Below are 20,306 nucleotides of genomic sequence, written 5' to 3'. Positions count from 1 at the left end.
AATATATAAGTTAAATCATTGTAAAAGTTAAAAATTACTTACTTGTAAGTTGTAACCCTATAGAAGTTTTGGAGGAACTAACAGAGATTTTTTTTTTATTACACTCGTTTGTTTGAAAAATTTCTATGAATTATAATATTTTTCTATCGGTCTCATAAATATTGTAATAAAACATTAGGTAATTTATTCTCCTGTTGAAAGATAATTACTACTACCACATTAATAATAATCAGATTTATATTAAGTAATTAAAGAATAAACAAGTACTTTATTTATTAATGTACTAATTAGGTTATAGGTAATAAGGTCATTAAAACGAATAAATAAACATATAAGGGGACATCGTTTATTTCATGATAATAATGATTCCTGTTATCACGAGGCCGAAATGTTTGGTGCCCAATATTCTATATATAGCCTAAAGCTTTATGCAAATATTTTTGGTTATGGGTATTGAAAGCGGTAACACGTGCAACATATGATTTTAAACATGTTCTATATCTAATGTACCGATTGATATAATGAAGCTACAAGAATTCTGAAAACAGATTTGAATTTACGGTCAAGTCTGCTTGAGATTGACTATTCCTCATTTTTGATTTTTTGATTTGAATTTCTCCAAAAATATAATTTTGTAAAAATTTTAAATACTCTTTTTTAATATACTGTTAATAGGGTATTTTTAAAGGGGGGAGGGGTAAAATAAAAAATAACGTGGTAAGGTCGATTTCAAGTAGACTACGGACGACAATTTCTAGTTATACTAGTGATTAGATTATTCCGAATTTGAAATTCGAAAATCAATTTGCAAAAACATCATCTAAGCGATTTCAATTATTAGGCTGAAGTTCAGCCGCTGAACCAAATAAAAATGTATTTCATTGTCCATTACTTTTGTTGAGTTTTTTTTTCATATATGTAATATATAAATTGTTTGTATGTTTAATTCTTAATTTTTTTTTTTATCGCGTTTGACTGCAGTACACTGGAATACAATAGATTAGAACATACATATTTACCTAAAACATAGAATATATCTTACAGTAAAAATTAAAAAAAATTAAAAATTAGGTTAGATAAAAACAAATAAATCTATAAAATTATAAAATTATAATAGTATAGGTATGTTTAAGTATGGACTATAGAGTAATAAATAGGTAGGCTGTTTATTGGTAACTTCTTTGGTAAAATTTGGATCTCCGCTACAAAAAATTTGTCATATTTATTCTTAATACAAGTAAGAAATAAAAAAGCACTCACTTTATTTAATATTTTTCAATTTTATAATTCTCTAGAAACTGAGTAATTATTTATTTTTAAGACTCTCCCTTCACCATTGAAAAATCCTGAGTACGCTATTTAGCCAGTTGGTTACTCCTATAGTCCTATTGTATAATAATTAATATTATTAATAATCGTAAGAATTTTTAGTTAAAAATGTATTAAATGTTTTTATTTATAGCTAAGGATTCAAAGTTTAATACAGAGTTCCCCTGAAGATTTTCTAAATGCCATTAAAAAACTATCGAAATACCGCATAACTATAAAATCACATAGATACTGTTTAGGAGAGACATAAAACTAATAAATTTGTTTTCAAGACAAATCATTTGCGTTCAGAATCGTTTTTCGTATACAATGATACCTATTATTGCATTCAAATTTAACACGTCCATTATAGTGACCAAGGCTACTCTCCATATGTCCGAGGTTCACTCCGATATCCATAACGGCATAACCTTCTGTACAGCAGAACATTACCCACTTTACACTTGCCTATCTTAATTTTTATAATTAATTTTTGTTAATTTCATGAGTTTTTCGATATTTTTAGAACAAATGCGTACCTACCTATGTATTTATCAATTTAATGTAAAATTAGGTACTATGGATATATTTTATTTTTGCTACTACCTACAGTGAAATGTTGTCGTCTTATCGGTAAATATTTCTTAAATGTGAAAGAACACTACATAATGCAAATTATATATTTTTTACATGTATATTAATTTGTAAATAGGTAAATAAAATTTAATAAAACAGTTTTTAATTTATTGTCTTGTATAAAATATGAATTATAGAATCGATATTAAATTGTATTTAGATGTTTTATTTAAGAATTAATTTATTTGAACATAAAAAATGTACCTATTTTTTAATGAGTAATTTTTCGAAACTAAAAATTATTTTCAGTAGACATTTTATATTTCCAAGTCATTTTTTAGTAGCATTTTCATGGTTAAAATGCATTTTTTTAGCATAAATAGTAACATTTCAATGGCTTTTTCTATGATACTGTCTACACAAGCCACAATTATAGACAATTCAAAATGGTGTACACAATACACATGCTGAGATACGAGAATGACGTAACGTCGTACAAACATACAAACATTACGAAGTACAGACTACAGACGATCCAAAAACCGCCAACACCTCAGGTTTTCCCTAACGGAGACGGTATAATAAGTCGTGTTTATCATGATTAAATTAAAAATAGATCTTTATTTGTTTATTTTGAGCCAAGAGTTTAGGACCGCTGTCGTCCAGTCCGAATATCGTCACTCCATCGTCTCCATCCCTGTCCCCACCGCCGTCATAGTATTTTAAATTTTAATTAATATTTTTTCCTCGATAATCGCCAATCAGTGTTATTGCGTTACTTTCGTCCACGACCGTATTCCGCCATCCGACCATCGACCGTCATCAGACGCCCAAACTAACCGACGAATTACGATTTTTATTTTTCGGGAAAACAATATCGTACAACAACGATTGACACGCTATTCTCGATTTAGTCGCGAATATGGACGATTCAAATTCAATGTTGGCTTTTGTGTTGAATCACTTGCCAGACTATTGGGACCCCGTGCCTTCATATACATGCAGCAATATGGTGTTCTCTCTGTCGCCGTCGAGAAACGCCGATGAATATTATTTTGTCGAATCGATGTTTTACGGAGCACACGTCAGTCGAATTTCAAGAGTGCAAAACCCATTCACGTACGGCCGTTTCATGTTGAGGCGTGAAATGATTCAGTCCACTTATGAAGTAAGTACCTAATACCTATATAGGTACCTACTCGTGGTCTTCATATTATTATGTGTGCTTCATACTGTGGCACTATGCTATGTACACACCTTGTATAATACACGGATACTATTAAAATATGTAAAAGAATAATAGTTGAATTAATATAATATGATATTGTATTAACCATTATATAGTGGCCTATCTATGTAGCATAGACGGTAGTAGACACAGCTAGATAAGGTGGCTTAGCTCTCTCAAATATTTTAGACAATAAGTCACTAAAAATATTTTCTTCAATGAAGTACAGTACTTAGATTTCTAAGATAGAAAAGAATATCCTGTGGCAACATCAGCTTAATTTTTTCAAATAAGAAACTAATTATTTTTGCTCTAAATTATTGAGCCAATTTTGTCCTTTTTAATTTTAAATTATTGAAAATATAGTCTTTTAGGACTGTTCTTACAATGTTTAGTAGGTAGCCTGATTAAATTTCCATTAACGATAGTAAATACCCATTATACTAATATACATATTGATGTAAATTTGTATAATAGGTATATTTCAAACCATTTACTGACTTATGGAGAAGTATTTTATGGAAAATGTCTAAATAGATAAATTAATACCTAAGGAAAAAATAAATTTTGGTCCTACTTGCACTTATGCTTTAGTATAACCTGTCCGGTTGATCTTGGCCATCTACCGACTTCACAAACTACCAAAATAATTAGTATTACTTTACATTATAACTTATAAGCAGTGCTTGATTTGGAAAAAAAATAGAAGGGGGACTCAGCAGATATTTGATGAACAAGCGTTCCACACAAAATTAACCGTCACATTACCGTGGGGGGCAAAGCCCCCCACACCCCCCTTCAACCACCCATAATCCCAAAAAAATAAATTTGTTATACAAACATATATTAAAACTTAAAAGAAAAATACACTCTTTTGTTAATTATTTTTTTAAGACATAATACTACATATTAAATAAGGTCCATAAATGGTCATATGATTTATCTTCATCTTTAAAAGATCTTTTAGGACAATTTAATTCATCTGCATTTCTTCTGCCACTTTTAATCCAGGTCTCAACATAATGATCTGGTTTGAACAACTGAATGGGAGGTCCGATGCAGTTAAGAAAAACCAATGAAGATATATGCCCTGTAGTCAAAGCATTTCTTTTTGATGTTACTATGTTGTTCATCGCACTGAATGATCTCTCACATTCAGAGGAAGAAATTGCAATTGTTCTGACTGCAGTCAAAAGAGGATGTAGATCGTTTATTTGTGAGGAATCTTTTGTATCTTTAAACTCACGGAATCCTCGGATCGTAGTTTTTTCATCTAAATGAAACCTTGTAACTAATCTTCTAACACAGTCATCTCCATACAGAATATCAACATTATCAGGCCAGTAATTAGAATTTAACACATCCAAATCTTTTAAAAGTTCATCAAACTCACTTTTAAAGCCATTTTTATTTTTAGACACATGATTTGCTTGAGTAGTAAATAGTCTAGTACCCAAGTTATTAGCTAAACTCATAAAGAACTGACCATGTTGAATTTTAGGAATTGATTTGTTTGTGATTAATTGTACATTTTTGAACATAAAATGTGTCCCTGCATCCATAGCTTCTTGTGTTTTTGGTCCACATATATTAGCCATTGAATCAAATATTCTAATGGTACGTTCTATAGCCCTATTTGCAGCTGAAAGTGATAAACTTCTCTCTTGCAACTGTAACGATAAGTCTGCAAGTTCAGATAGCCCATCATACATAATTCCTGAAATACAAAGAAAGTTAATTAAAAATGTAATTTAAAAACAAAAAATACTCGATTTACCTAGATTCATAATAAATTCTACTGATGTTAGAATACGTTTTAGGCCCACATATTTAGATCTTTCTTTTGAGTCTCTTTTTATATCAATAGCTGCTTTAGAAAAATGATCAGATAGTGACACATAATTATTCCAAACTGCTTTTAATGTTTTTTCACTAGAAGCAACCCATCTAATTGTGAAGATTTTACCAATATGTAAGAGTTTCGTTTCTAATGAAGCAGCACACTCACTAAGTTCATTCATGTTTTTGGGTGATTGATGATACAATGCATATATTTTTTCTATGAATGACTGGAAATGATTTGTTCCTTGAACTTCTTTTAATGTATCAGATACTGCTAATTCTAATCGATGGTTACAGCAATGCCAAATTAAAATGTTAGGATATATGCTTTGTAGCTGAACACCAACACCGGACAATCTACCCAACATATTTGAAGCACCGTCGCTCACAAAAGCTATCAAATTTTCTTTTAAAAAATCGTCCGTTAACCCATGTGCATAAAGATCAGTTAAAATAGCAGTTTTTATAGAATTAGCAGATGTATTTTGAACTTCAATAATATTAAAAAAGTATGTAATCACATCATTGTTATTGGATACAGCAGATCTCAAACAAATAACCAACATACTCTTTTGGCTTAACGTTGTAGACTCGTCAACAATAATACATATTTTTCTTTTGTTATGCAAAAGGTCAAGACATAGTTTCTTTCGCATTTCAAATGTTATATGATCAATTATATTGCTACATGCTTTATTTGTTTGAAGAATTCTCCCCATATCCAAGCCATTAATTATTTGAAGATCCACTAAATTTTGCATGTCTGTGTAAGGTCTTTGATTCTTTGCTATGGTATATGCTGTCCTGAATATTCTTTTTGTATTTTCAATGTCAATATATGAAGTTTTTAATACTTGAGTTGGCATAATTTCCAACTTTTGTTTTTCAATTATACGTTCAGCGTGTAAATGGCTTTGAGAAGATTTATGTTTTGAAATTTTTTTTCTTAAATTTGTTTGCTGTTTCTTAAAATCATCTCCAACTTTACATATTTCTCCATTCATCCATTCTTGTGAACCATGAGTGCCTTGGTGTTTTGTTAAATTAAAATTGGCCTTAGAACATATTTTGCAACCAATTTTTTTTTTATTGAAAAAAATCCATGAATATTCTTCTGTAAAATACTTCACTTGTTTATCGTCCCAACAATCTGGTGATTCTGTATTTGGTAAAAAGACTTCATTTTCTGATGCTTTAGTTTCCACTTTCTGCAGTAATATTGCCCTAAAAATTATATATAGACATATAGTTATATATTTTAATATAAGTATACAATAATACATTTTATCAAACAAGCCAATTATTTAGTTTGATCTATAAAAGCATATATTTTCAAAAAACATTGCCTAGTATAAAATATATTCTGCATGCAATTAAAAGCTGAGAAAATGTGAACTTATTTTCACAAGAATAATGTAAAATGAATGGAATTCATACACAAGCTCTTAATAAATTTAATTAAAAATTTAAAAATGTATATAAATCCAAAAGCAAAATTATAACTATTGGCTATAAATGTTCAATAGTATTATTATTATATTGTATACTACTAAAAGCTAATTAAATAAGTAGGCAGAATAGTGTAAAATGTTTAATGATTACAATATACATGCTTTTAATAATTACCCACTGTTTAATAGTTAATCAATTGCAGATTAACTATTATGAAAAATAATTTTAAGATTGTTATGAAGACTTAATTGTGAAAATTTCTTTTTTAAACACTGTATGTGGCAAGTTATAGCATAACAATCTCTTATATAGAACACGGACTGTGTTATGGTTGTAGAATCAGTTTTGCTGTTCGAAATAATTAAACACTAATTAGTAATTACACACTTGTAAAATTTAACTCTAATTATACACCTGTCTTTAGATTAAATTAAATAAATAAAATTATTATTATTAATTTAATCCAAATACCAACACAATAAAATATCTACATATGATTGATATGAGAAATAATTTATTTTATAACATAAATTATTACATTAAAATATTTGATATTACTTACCAGTGGCAGTGTAATATTCATTGACACACTTTCAATATTCATTTGGGTATTCACAGAGGTCTCCTATAAAACAAGAACACCAAACAAGTCTATACTATCAAGTTGATAATTGTGTTATAATAAATCAATTACTAAATATAATAAAAATGCAACAGGTACAAAATAATAAGATTATACTCAAATAATAAAGGTTAAAAACTATAAATCATTTGCTCATACCTCATTGTTATTGGTTGGTTTTAATTTCTTTTTGAAGTAAGAAAGTACAGTACATTTTCTTTTAGATTCCATTTTTCAATTTCTGGTAATCTGATATGAATTTTTTGATGACAAATTAAAATTTTTAAATGACACAGGTTATACGTTATACCTAATTATTATAATTCTTAAAATAGACTTTCCTAATAATTATGAGTTAATAAACAATTTAAGGTTTTTCAATGTTCACACTAAAATCTTGAGTAATAAATGTAAAAATGTAGAATGACAGTTGATTTTTTCAACAACCGTCAATCAACGACGTCATAGATAATAGAAGAATTCTATTATCTTCTATTATAGTATTATCTATTATCTATGAACGTTGTTTTCACAAGCCCATGAACCATGGTATTAATAATTATACTTTGGTAATTGGAGATAAGACGAGTTATCACATCATCTATTATATTACGTATATCGTCATTTATATTATGATTTACGATTTATAAAAATTTAATTCATAAAATGTATCTATGGCATAATCACAGATATATGCTTATAGCTTATATTTATGTGGACATAATACAATTTATTAGCAATTTAACAATCAATTTTTTTTTTCATTTTCGATTCAAATGTATAAATATTATGGCTATAGATTATAGCCTATAGGTATATTTTGCATCAGAAAAACTGATGATTTACAAATTCTCTATAGTAAATGTTGCGTTCCCAGCGTTCCGTTTCAAATAAATAGAAGGGGTACGCTAAAAAAAAATTTAAAAAGAAGGGGGACTCCGTCCCCCCGCGTCCCCCCCCAAATCAAGTACTGCTTATAAGATAGTAATTGAAACGATCACCGATGACCAAGATGAACTAAATGGGTTATAGGTAATAGGTAAATAATTTAATATTTGTTAATGATGTTATTTTTTTTTATTATTATTATTTTATGTCTTATAAATTATTAATAAAAACAAACAAGGTTACACATTATATTTTAACAAAACTGAGTTGAATAAAATATTTTTAAGAAATTTGTTCGCCCTAACTAGGTAGGTAGTGTGAAACACTATGCACCTGTACGTTTGTACCTTAGATTATGTACCTATAAAACCAGATTCCATTTATCATGTACACACTGTAATGTGGTACATACCTATAAACACCTATAAGCTTATTTATTTCAAAATTTAATTAAAAATCATTTTAATTGTGTCAAAAACTAGAAATGAGTGATTGAAGTAAAACCTATTCCTATCTGTGGATGTAGATGCCTATTAATATTGGCTAGGAAGTAGGAGTGTTTTACTTGATAATTAGAAGAAGAAAGTAGTACCTATTATGAAGTATTAACTGTTGTTAACTTGCTGTTTGTGAATTTTCATTATTTTCTATCAGTATATTTTTATTGAAAATATTTATTACAGGATACAGTTTTTCACGGAGTTCATAAAGATGATTTGAAGATAGCATTGAAATTTAACTGTGATTATAGAAGATATGCAAGAAAACGAGATGGAGGGATATATGAAAACTCTCAACATCCTATGTTTTATAAAACATTTTCAGATTTATTAAACAACACAACACATGCTATTACTGACATAAATGTCTTAGTTGTAAAAATATTGACAGATGCACCAAAAACACAATGTGATTATTATGTTCAATATATTGTTAAATTTTGATTTATTTCTTTAATTAAAAAGCAAGATTTTAATTCATAAATTAATTTTAATTAATTATTAACTACCATTAAAATAACAATATCCTGTTTTTTATATTTAAAAAAAAAAATTAACATAGATAATAGGATAATAGGTATACTAAGATAATTAGGTCAACCTAATTTAATGCAAAGTAAAGTTTTCTAATAAGTACCAGAAATAAAAACATTTTGCCTATTGTACTTAATATATTATACATTAATTTATACTTATACATCATAATGATTGTGTTTAATCAATGGACGTTGGTTAAATAAAATATATTTTCTGTAAATTTTTTTAAGCTTAATTTCATTTCACTATTTTATAAGACTGTTAACTATTTTATGATTATTTAAAAAGGTTGATAACTATGTATTATTACACAACTTCCTTTCATTTTCATTTTCATTAAATTATTATGTTTTTCATACATTTGATGTTATTTTAACTTATGATTTTGTGAGTATAATTGTTTTGTAATTTTATTTTATTATTTATTTCATCATTTACATACCATGAATATTCATTTTTAGATTATCCATTGATGTAGTTGGACAAAATGACTAATAAAATGTTTAATCACACATCAAATTGTATGATATAATTGCATTATTATAATTGATTGACCATTTGACCATATTATACTTATTGTCCTCATTTATAAAATAAAAAATTAACTAGAATTTTGGTCAAAGCCCATTTGGCTCCTGTTTTAACAAAAAGATAAATTTTCAAACGACTGGTTTTTTACAATACAAATTCATCTTCTTTTCATACAAACTTTAAACTGTCTTAAAAGAGGTGTGGTAAACATGATGTGTTGGTGTTAACTAAGTAAATTATAAATATTATATAGAAAAATTAGCGTGATTTTTTTAAATAAAATAATATATTAAATTTTAGTGTTAAAAAAATGCATGTTCAGTAGAAAAGAAATCATACATTGTGTAAATTTTTTAGGCATAAGTTTTTTGTATAATCCATACATGTTATTTAACTCTAAGAAAATTCATCAATGATGTTCCTAATGAACTCTTGCTTTTTAAAAAATTTAGGTGCATTGACATGACTGAGCTATAATTTAATTTTTTTCTATGGGAGTCGTTTAAGAATTAATTTGTTCATTAAATCTTTATTGATGGGAGCCATTTGGGATCCGCCAATAATTTTATTTTTCTAGCAAATTTAATGAAATTTACAATAAAGGGTAATCTAAGTCAGTAATTGAAAAATTATTAAAATGTCTCCCAAATGTAATCATGTAAATATTTTTGATAGTCATAAACCCATAATAAGTAGCACCGTTGATTAAAAATGTACAAAACTACATGTATAATTAATCAATGGTAGCACTTTAATCAAAACAACCACTCTTATTATTTTCTATTATACATATTATATCCTTCACACCTAGGTATTTAACGCTGTGTCACTGCATTTACCTTTTAATCATAGAATGTGAAGGAATTTATTTTTAATATTGTTTGTATGAAAAAATAAAACTTAGATACCCATAATATTTTGGTTATATCAATCAACACAAGATATTTAAAAAAATTACAGTTTTAAATTATCATTCAACTATTTTATATTTTATAAATAATGTGATCTTTAATATTAATTCTATGTATTAAAGCATTTGTAGATATTTTAAATTTATGTTGTGCGTCAACAGTGGTCAGTGAGGTATAGTTTAGCCGCTTAGGGGATTTCTGATTACACCTAATGAACACATCAGAAATTGTTTTCAATAAGATATTGTTTTTTTGTAAGTGTCCTCAAAATAGTTAATCATTGGTGATAACATATTTTCATTTTCCACATAATAATTTGATTCAACTAAATCATCAAAATATTTTATAGTTTTATTTATTGGAACAAAAGCAAGTGCACAAAGATGTCGAATTTGTAATGAAAATTCTGCATCTTCAGCGTACATATTTTGTAATCCATTTTCTTGTATTTTATGCCATAGACATTGTTGAAAATGAAAAAAACATCCTTTTATTTCCGAATTGGGAAATACGTCTGTAAATGCTAATATAAATGGTTGTTCGAAATCAATCATAATAGTGCTTGGATTTAAATCCGGTTCAAATCTTTTTAAAACATTTAAAATTTCTATATACGATTGTTTTGTACGATTAGTCATTAATATGTAAACAACTGCATAAGTTATTTGGTTATAACAGACGTGTATGGTATATAATTGTGAAAACAATTTTGGAACTGTCCGAAATGTCCCATCTGCCATCCGAATATTACAGTTTTTAAGTATTTTTAAATTATTAATCGTCGAAAAAATCAAAATTCTTTTTTCGTTTTTATTGTCATAAAGTAAAAATTGTTTATTATTAACTAATTGGTATTCAAGAGGTTCCTATATTTAAATCGTTAACTGTTAATGGATTTTGAGGACAAACTTGATCTTTGCAGGACCTTACTCTACGGATGGTTCGAGAAATCAGTGATTGACTTGGTAATTGAGCAGCAACAACTAGTGGAACAGTAGCAACAGCTTCACTTATTAAATTTCTTGTGCACACTTGATTACTTTTTGCATTATCTTTAATTTTTTCCATAAGTTCCCTAACTTGAATATTGACACCATTTGGCGCATGTGAATGACAAGATTCCTTTAGTATTGTGCCTATAAATAATAATATATCATTTATATAAATTAACATACTCAATAAATTATAGTATTTATATAATACAATAGTATTATTTACCTGTTTCATCTTTGGTACTTGTAAAACACGAACTGCATTTATATTTATTATATTCAGTACAGCGCCAAATATATTTATTTTTACCATTAGGTACTATAAAAAATATGGAGATATCCATTTTGTAATAATAGGTTATTACCTTTTTGACTTTTAATAAAAGTAAGAGTCATATTGAAGAAAAAAAATCAAAGGCCAAGTACGTCAATTGACGAATGACGAGTAAAACTCTTATGACAAAATTATCATTAATCTGCTAAAATTTCTAGCTAGTTAAGTTATACCTAATAAACCGATAAGGCCTTTACCATTTTTATCTTAATAGCATAATATGTATAGTGGATACGTATGAAATACCTATATAGTCTATAGTGACGGGGATCACCGGCCAGTTTTTGTGTTGCAGACTACGAACAACTACATTAAAATATTATATTTCTACAATAAAATATACAATTTAAACCAGAGATACAATTATATGTAATAAGGTGATAAAAATAAAATAAAAAGATATTATGTTCGAAAATATTTTTGTTTAAAGATATTTTGACCGGTCACCAGCAACAACTTAGCGGCTTACTTTTTTTGCGATTTTCTTGGTTTTACTTACGCCTTTAGATTTCTAGGGCCCAGCAAGACGTATTGTGGTATACAAATGTTCTTTATTATTGTATTCACCCTCAATACCTCGAAAATATTCATATTTTGGTAGATCCCAAGCACGAGTTTGGCATAGTCACACATTAGGTGAGAATTTTTGGCAGGTTAGGTTAGGTGCTGAAATAATTAACGGTACACAGATCCGTGGGAGGTTTTGCCTCACATCCCCCTAATACTATAATAAACTCTATTAAAAATATTTAAAAATTTTATAATTAATATTAGAAAATAAAAATAAATATTTAAAAGTATTTATATAATAATATGACGTAATCACTAATGTTAAACAATATTTAATTCTCTGTTTGATAATGCAAATTTTTGCAATAGAATTTCCCTAACTATTTTTTTTAGTAAGATCTCTCTCAATGCTAAGGGTAAATAGCTTGGTAAATCTTTCTTGACTCATACTGGTGCGTAACCAATTTTTCTAATGTACTCATAGTTAAGAAGAAATATTCACACGTCGAAGAAGAAATTGGAATTGTCATTTCCGCTTGAACTAATTTATAGACATTTAGAAACGAATTATAATTATATTGGTTTTTAAAATAATATGAATTTCTATAATTTAATTGTTGTTTATTGTTTAACATTTAGACCAAAACTGAAACTTGTATTTATACAATATATTTTTAATCGTAAATTCGTGAACTACATGTCTACGTATTGTCTATTTGTAATGGAAAAAAAAATATTCCAATCCAATAAATCACAATAATTTTCAAATGATTGGTCATTGGTCAAGTACTAAAATAAATTTTACAAGGAAACTGAGGGTGCTGATTTGAAGCCTGGGGCGCTAGTAACTCCTTAGCACCCCTTATGTGCACCTATACGGCTCTGATTAATAGTAGAATAAAGATTTATAAAATCTTAAAAAGCCTTAGACATTACCTAAAGAGCAAGAGAAACTCATAAATATGATGTAAGAGAAACATAATACCTGCAATAATAAAACATGAGTTCACAGCAATTAGAGAAACATAAGAATAATGTGTTTAAATCAATTTGGGATTATTGATATACTTGATTAAAGCAAATCAAAACAATATTATTAAAGAAATATCCATACTAAAGAAAATTTGAAAAACTCAAAATTTTTTTTATTTATAAACTGTTATACAGGATGATTTTTTTATCAAACTACACTCATTATTTCCAGAAGTATTCATTTTTTTACATAGTTAAAAATTTCTAAAGTTCTAAATTTCTAATTGTTAAAAAAAACAAGGTTTTTATAAAAAAATTATATTTTTAAATTTTTTTTATCCTTATAATTTTTTAAGTTTTTTACTTTTTTGAATGACAACATAGTTTTTAATTTCATATTCCAAAGCAGAATAATTTTCTGAGTAATTCGATACATAAAAATCAAATTTAGGGTGAGTAGTTTATGAATTATACGTATTTAAAGTTTAGCTGTGCGGAGTGGAGTTACCCCGTTGTGGTTACCCCGCAAAATGTTTGTCCACTACTCCGCTTGTCTGAACTTTGAATAAGTATAACTCATAAACTACTCACTCTAAATTCGATTTTTATGTATCAAAATACTCAGAAAATTATTGTGCTTTGGAATATGAAATTAAAAACTATGTTGTCATTCAAAAAAGTAAAAAACTTAAAAAATTATAAGGATAAAAAAAATTTAAAAATATAATTTTTTTATAAAAACGTTATTTTTTTTTAACAATAGAAACTATGTAAAAAAATGAATACTTCTGGAAATAATAAGTGTTGTTTGATAAAAAAATCACCCTGTATAATAGTTTATAAATAAAAAAAATTTTGAGTTTTTCAAATTTTCTTTAGTATGGATATTTCTTTAATAATATTGTTTTGATTTGATTTAATCAAGTATATCAATAATCCCAAATTGATTTAAACACATTATTCTTATGTTTCTCTATAACATTTTTTACCCTGTACATATTAGGCTCTTGTGACAACCGACTCTACTTCCCATTGATTAATCAAGTGGCGAATGGCAAATGATGCAAATGGTAACCCTGGAAAATCTTCCTGGTGAGGACTTTTTGTTTTTGAATTGCTAGTGTTTTCACCAACTTCTATCTCGGGAGATCCTTTTTTTTCTAATTAAATATATGACAAAATTAATTATTCATTCATGTATATATTATACGAACAATATTAAAATATAAACAATTCAACACTTTTAAATTATCATAACGCTCACTTATTATATCTTTAAATATTGTAATTAAATATTTTTCACAGGCCTTCTGTTTCGCCTGTTGTTTCGAAATGTGATTACCAATGTATGTTTTACCGCCAATCTACATTTTTTAAAGAATAATTATTAATCATTAGGTATATTATTTCACACAGCATAAAATAAAATTATATCTTACTTCAAACATCGCGGTATAACTAGTAATGTGATTATTCGCACCCGATTGATGTCCTTGTATCTGTATGTTTGTACTCTTCACCAATTCGTTAAAGATCATCAATGGGGATTTAGGGGTAACCTGACGACGAGTTGTTTTTTCAGCAATTACAGCTGTATCCCCTGTCTAAATAAAAGATATTAAATTAAAAAATTGTAATGTAATATGTTGCGTATATGAATTTAAAAAACCACTAGTAAGAAAACACGATATTGAATATGTATTAAAATTGTTATTACAAAGGGTAATAAAGGGGATAAGATAGAAATATATATAGTTAGTGCATTTCGTTATTAGATTTTTAACCTTAACAGTTTTTAAATCATTAAAATGTAATATTAAGAAAAATGTTTTTGTAGGCTTTTATCAATACCCCTAAAATTAAAATTTGACATAAAAAAAAATTTAAGACCCAGCAAAATTTACATTAACATAACCCTACAATTTTACCTTCTATTCTAACAACTTCAAAATCAATCAATTTGTGACAATTACTGATAATTTAGAGTAAATGGTAATTATTAGTAAATAAATGGTTATTCACCTTAGGTTGTGGTTTGATGACTGTTGATTCTTTTGGAATACAATTAACCATTTTAATAGAAGGGTTTAACTCCTGTTGATTTATAAAGTTGTGCATGGCAAATGATGCAAATTGTGACCATAGAAAATCTTTCTGGTGGGGTCTTTTTGTTTTTAACTTGCTAATGTTTTCACCAACTTCTATCTCAGGAGATCCTTTATTTTTTTCTAATTAAATGTATGACAAAATTAATTATACATACATGTATATATTATACGAACAATATTAAAATATAAACAATTCAACACTTTTAAATTATCATATCGCTCACTTATTAATTTATCTTTAGATATTGTCATTAAATATTTTTCACAGGCCTTCTGTTTCGCCTGTTGTTTTGAAATGTGATTTCCAGTGTATGTTTTACCGCCAATCTACATTTTTTTAAAGAATAATTATTAATCATTAGGTATATTATTTCACACAGCATAAAATAAAATTATATCTTACTTCAAACATCGCGGTATAACTAGTAATGTGATTATTCGCACCACATTGATGTCCTTGTATCTGTATTTTTTTATTCTTCACCAATTCGTTGAAGATCATCAATGGGGATTTAGAGGTAACCTGACGACGAGTCGTTTTTTCAGCAATTACAGCTGTATCCCTTGTCTAAATAAAAGATATTAAATTAAAAAATTGTAATATAATATGTTGCGTATGTGAATTTAAAAAACCACTAGTAAGAAAACACGATATTGAATATGTATTAAAATTGTTATTACAAAGGGTAATAAAAGGGATAAGATAGAAATATATATAGTTAGTGCATTTCGTTATTAGATTTTCAACCTTAACAGTTTTTAAGTCATTAAAAGTACATATTAACAAGACTAATATTGTATAAATGTACATAAATCAATAAGACGTATGGATACTTCATATAAAGTAACAAATATTTACAATACAATTAAAACTAATTTTAAAAATAACATGCTTACTAGAATTGTTACACAATTTTCCACAGGAAGTTCCGTTAGCTGATGTTTTTGCTGTAACGGTGGTGACAGTGGTGGTGGTGTTGGTGATGGTGATGATGATGGTGGTGATGGTGGTGATGGTGGTAGTGTAGGTGGTGATGGTGGTAGTGGTGTTAATGATGGTGATGGTGGTGATGGTGGTGGTGATGGTGTTAGTGGTGTTGGTAATGGTGATGATGATGGTAGTGTAGGTGGTGATAGTGGTGATGATGATGGTTGTTGTGTGGTCGAAGATAGTTGATGGAAATTTTCAACTTCTTTACTGGTTTTATACCGGTTCCAATAACTATTGCCAACTTTAAAATAAAAAAAATAATAGTTTATCAGTAAGTATTAAAATTAGATCATCATTATTGTCTTGCATATAACAAGTATATTTACCAATTTATGTACGAATTAAAAACTAAAAATTTAAAAATAAAATAAGGTGTTTAAAATATTGAATTATTTCACTGTTAATTATAATCGACCTTATATATTTGAGTCTTAAATCTTAGACTATAGAAGTGGTGGCTATAATTGCAGCTAAACAAACATGTAGATGACTTCACATACCGCAAAACAATTTCCCATTAACTAACAACAGTTATTGGCGTATCATTTAAAAATAAATAATTTTACTTAACATAAGACTTTTTATTAGTAAAATACTTATCATTTTTATTAATTTAACGATAAAATTAAAGCAAAAAGTTTTACTCTATTCGTGTTTATAGATTACTAAGATATTGTGTCCGATTGTGGTGTTTAAATTAGCCTCATAGTGACTACTAACGGCATGTTTAGCTGTAACTCTGGTTTTGTTCTACAAATACACTCTCCTAGCCTATCTAGTCATTAATTTCCACGCTCATTTAGGGATCAATTTCTTAATTAAACTATTAGGAGAAAATAATCGCTTTATAATTTTCTTCGATAATTATAGTAAGATGTATAAACAATAATTCTCAAGTTTGTAATTAACTTATCGTTTATGATAAATATTAATGTGATTTTATTCTAAGTCTATAGCCACTACAACATGTTTTTTGTTTGATGAACTAACACAAAAGCATTGTTAATATTGTGTAAACATAGAAAAAATATAATTTATTTTTGGTTAATTGTTATAACTTATTGAGTAAAAATTAAGTACAGTGTACTCTCGATTATCCGCGGTATAGGGTGGATTGGCATCCACGGATAATCTGCAAAATTAAAATTCAAACAAAAATGTTATTATTACATATTACCTACCTATATGTATTATTAAAAAATTAAACCATGCAATTTAAAATTGTATTTTAGGAAAATTATATTAGAGCATGTTTTATTGTTATTTGAACATTCATATAATATTACAAAAATATTTAAAATTTTGTTAAAAGTTTTGTATACAATTGTATATAAAAGATTACAGATAATCGATAGTACACTGTATTGGTTTTAATATATATTATGTATATATTATATTTTGATATATTGGTAGGTAGGCATAATTTTTTTTTATTAACGTGAAGTTGAAATATTGACAAAAAATCGTCGAAATCATGAATATTTGCAAATTATTTTGAAGTTATATAATTTATAAAAAACTTTATATAAATAGCTAAGAGTTGAAAATTTAATAAAAGATTTTCCATAAGTTTGGCTTACAATAATTATAATAAAACTTGAATCTTGGCTTATTAAAAACATTTTATCCTTAGTTTAAATTTGTTTTCACTCGTCAAATAACGATTTACTATTAAATAATTTTAGATTTTTGTTATAGTTAAAAATTACTAGTCGTCCTAGGCTGACAAATCATCTCCTTTCAGGATCGTTTTTCATATACAATTATACCCATCAAAGGACTGAAATTTAATACTCCTATATATAACAGTGAACCACACGACACTTAATATACAAATACAGCAGATCGGTACACACTACACAGTTGACCAAACTTTTTTTAATTTAAGCAATGTTTTAACAATTAAATATAACAACAAAATGTAACTATTGATAAAAATTGTGATCGTCAACTATTTCGTTGACTTCACTGCGAGGCTACCGGTAGCCAATTTGGATCTCTCCCGGAGTGTGATTAGATACTCACTAGATCAACGGCGCCAGAAGATCTGGCGGCATTGATCCATAAGCTTCCAACGGTTGGTTAACGTACGATCAGTAGCGGGACCCGACCGTGGGGGGACTGTAAGAAGCGGCAGGTTTATTAAAAAATGCCCTGGCTTTAAACATTCTAAATATTATGAGGGTCCGTTGACGCGCGTGTTAACGGCTTTGAGTTAAGAACGGCCTCTACACGACACAAAATAGTGGTAAATTCCTCATACGTGAATACTTGAGTGCCAATAACACGAATCAACAACCGCTTGGTCGACCGAACTGCCGCCTCCCACAACCCACCAAAGTGGAGCGCGCTCGCCGCTCGGCGGATTGAAATGCCACTTACAGAACGCGAGAGAATTTCCTAAAGCGGCCTCACCTTCGGGATTAAAGATTAAAGAACGCAATTGCTTATCCGCGCACACAAAATTCGTCCCACAATCTTAAAAAACGTTATTAATTTTAACACTTACCATGAGCTGCAGCATGAAACAATTGATTTGCGAGGTAGTACATCATTTGAACTGTTGTCTCCATCTTTTAAAGAAAGCACAAAATTAGTAAACCACTTAAGCGAATAAAGCCGTCAAAACTTTAGGAAAAATAATCGAATTGAATTTTTTTCCACAAATATTATGTTATATTATGTTGTCTAATACTAATTTTGATATCCATGGAAACAAAAATATTGTAACCAATACATATTTATACATATTTTTAAATATTACATGCATTTGAAATGTAATATTAAAAATAAAGATTCTCATCTTAAAAAAATTCAGTTGTATTGTGCGAATACTAAATACCAAAGTTAAAAAAAAAATAATGATCCAGTAATCAGTAATCTAGTTTCATATTCTGCAAATAGAAAATATGCATAAGTTTTGAATTTAGCTCTGCTGCACAACGCAATGATAGGGATGAAATGTTTGTCTTGACAGAACAATTTTATCAAAAACTTTTATAATATGATAGTATTTTACCATTATTAGAACAGTGTGTAAGAATCTTTATATAGCATATCTATTGTTTTTGTAAACATACAATATACCTAAAACTATTTAATAAATATACAAATATTTGGTTTATGATTTTAAATTTATGAATACTATTTTCTAAATAGTATTACAAGTAGAAAAGTTTGAAAACCACTATTAGTTTCATACCTAATTCTTTGAAACAAGATATTATTATAATACTATGTACTAATGAATTATAATTTTCTTATTTTACTTATAAATGTATAACAGAAATAGAAACATTTTTTATCTAAGATATTCAGACACAATAAAATGTGACAATTTTAAGAACGACTCATAAGAAAAAACAGCTAGGTACGAGATTAACTGTTTTTAAAATTTAAATATTAACAAAAATTGATATAAAACACTAAATGTGTGTTGAAATTTGAATAATTTCTATTATCGATATTATTATTTATTGTTAGTATTCAAATAGGTGTAGGTATTATACATTTTATTAGATTTAATATTTTTCAAATTTTAAGAATGTATATTTTCTAACATTTTTTGTTAATTTTTTAATTTTCTTATTATTTTGCATACAAAATATTCTCAACATCTCCTAATTGCACTATATTATCTAACAAATCTCAATTTGTCAAAATTTGTCTTGTTTAAACGCATAGTTTTAAATTCATAAATTATTACTCAATTAGCGTTATTGTAATCATTTTTTATTAATAACATCAGAACATACAGTTAAGACATACTAAAATAGTATTTCAGTTTTATCAACAAAAAGTATATTAATGGTTTCTATTGAATAACATAATAATTTTACATATTTTAGTCTGAGTGAAGTAAAATAATCCATTGTATTATGCTTATTTGTGTTTAAATTTTTAACAGAGCTGCTCAAAATGTCTGGTATAACTTATCTGTAAAATTTAAAAATTAACACATACCTACTGGTTAAAGGAAATGGGTTGTACGATCCATCGAAAGT

The 20,306-nt window shown here is 27.4% G+C and overlaps 3 protein-coding genes across 5 annotated transcripts; 1 reads left to right on the top strand and 2 right to left on the bottom strand.

Moving 5' to 3' along the window:
* The first annotated feature begins 2,359 nt into the window (after positions 1–2,359).
* Positions 2,360–8,900, top strand: LOC126549232 (uncharacterized). The gene is made up of 2 exons (XM_050197845.1): positions 2,360–3,052; positions 8,600–8,900. The coding sequence occupies exons 1-2, from the start codon at positions 2,807–2,809 to the stop codon at positions 8,858–8,860; spliced, it is 507 nt and encodes a 168-aa protein (XP_050053802.1). The 5' UTR covers positions 2,360–2,806; the 3' UTR covers positions 8,861–8,900.
* Positions 3,794–6,741, bottom strand: LOC126549231 (E3 SUMO-protein ligase KIAA1586-like). Its single transcript, XM_050197844.1, has 3 exons — positions 6,581–6,741; positions 4,890–6,178; positions 3,794–4,829 (listed from the first exon to the last, which is right to left on the bottom strand). The coding sequence occupies exons 2-3, from the start codon at positions 5,956–5,958 to the stop codon at positions 4,015–4,017; spliced, it is 1,884 nt and encodes a 627-aa protein (XP_050053801.1). The 5' UTR covers positions 5,959–6,178; positions 6,581–6,741; the 3' UTR covers positions 3,794–4,014.
* Positions 8,901–10,542: 1,642 nt separating the features above from the next.
* Positions 10,543–18,979, bottom strand: LOC126549285 (uncharacterized). 3 transcript variants are annotated; one of them, XR_007603434.1, is made up of 9 exons: positions 18,812–18,979; positions 16,209–16,543; positions 15,715–15,879; positions 15,536–15,638; positions 15,226–15,431; positions 14,643–14,807; positions 14,468–14,567; positions 11,614–14,363; positions 10,543–11,531 (listed from the first exon to the last, which is right to left on the bottom strand). XR_007603434.1 is itself a non-coding variant. In XM_050197996.1 (8 exons), exons 1-8 carry the CDS (start codon positions 18,873–18,875, stop codon positions 14,203–14,205), a joined length of 1,299 nt encoding a protein of 432 aa, XP_050053953.1. In that variant the 5' UTR covers positions 18,876–18,979; the 3' UTR covers positions 10,543–14,202. The 3 variants fall into 3 exon arrangements, 1 of the variants encoding a protein (XP_050053953.1); XR_007603435.1 differs by having other exon boundaries at positions 12,221–14,363; XM_050197996.1 differs by having other exon boundaries at positions 10,543–14,363.
* Between the last annotated feature and the right edge of the window lie 1,327 nt (positions 18,980–20,306).

This window comes from Aphis gossypii, chromosome 1, assembly GCF_020184175.1.
Source record: "Aphis gossypii isolate Hap1 chromosome 1, ASM2018417v2, whole genome shotgun sequence".
Taxonomy (NCBI): domain Eukaryota; kingdom Metazoa; phylum Arthropoda; class Insecta; order Hemiptera; family Aphididae; genus Aphis; species Aphis gossypii.
The sequence above is the reverse complement of the archived record's forward strand: the minus strand, read 5'-3'. Positions and strand labels throughout refer to the sequence as shown.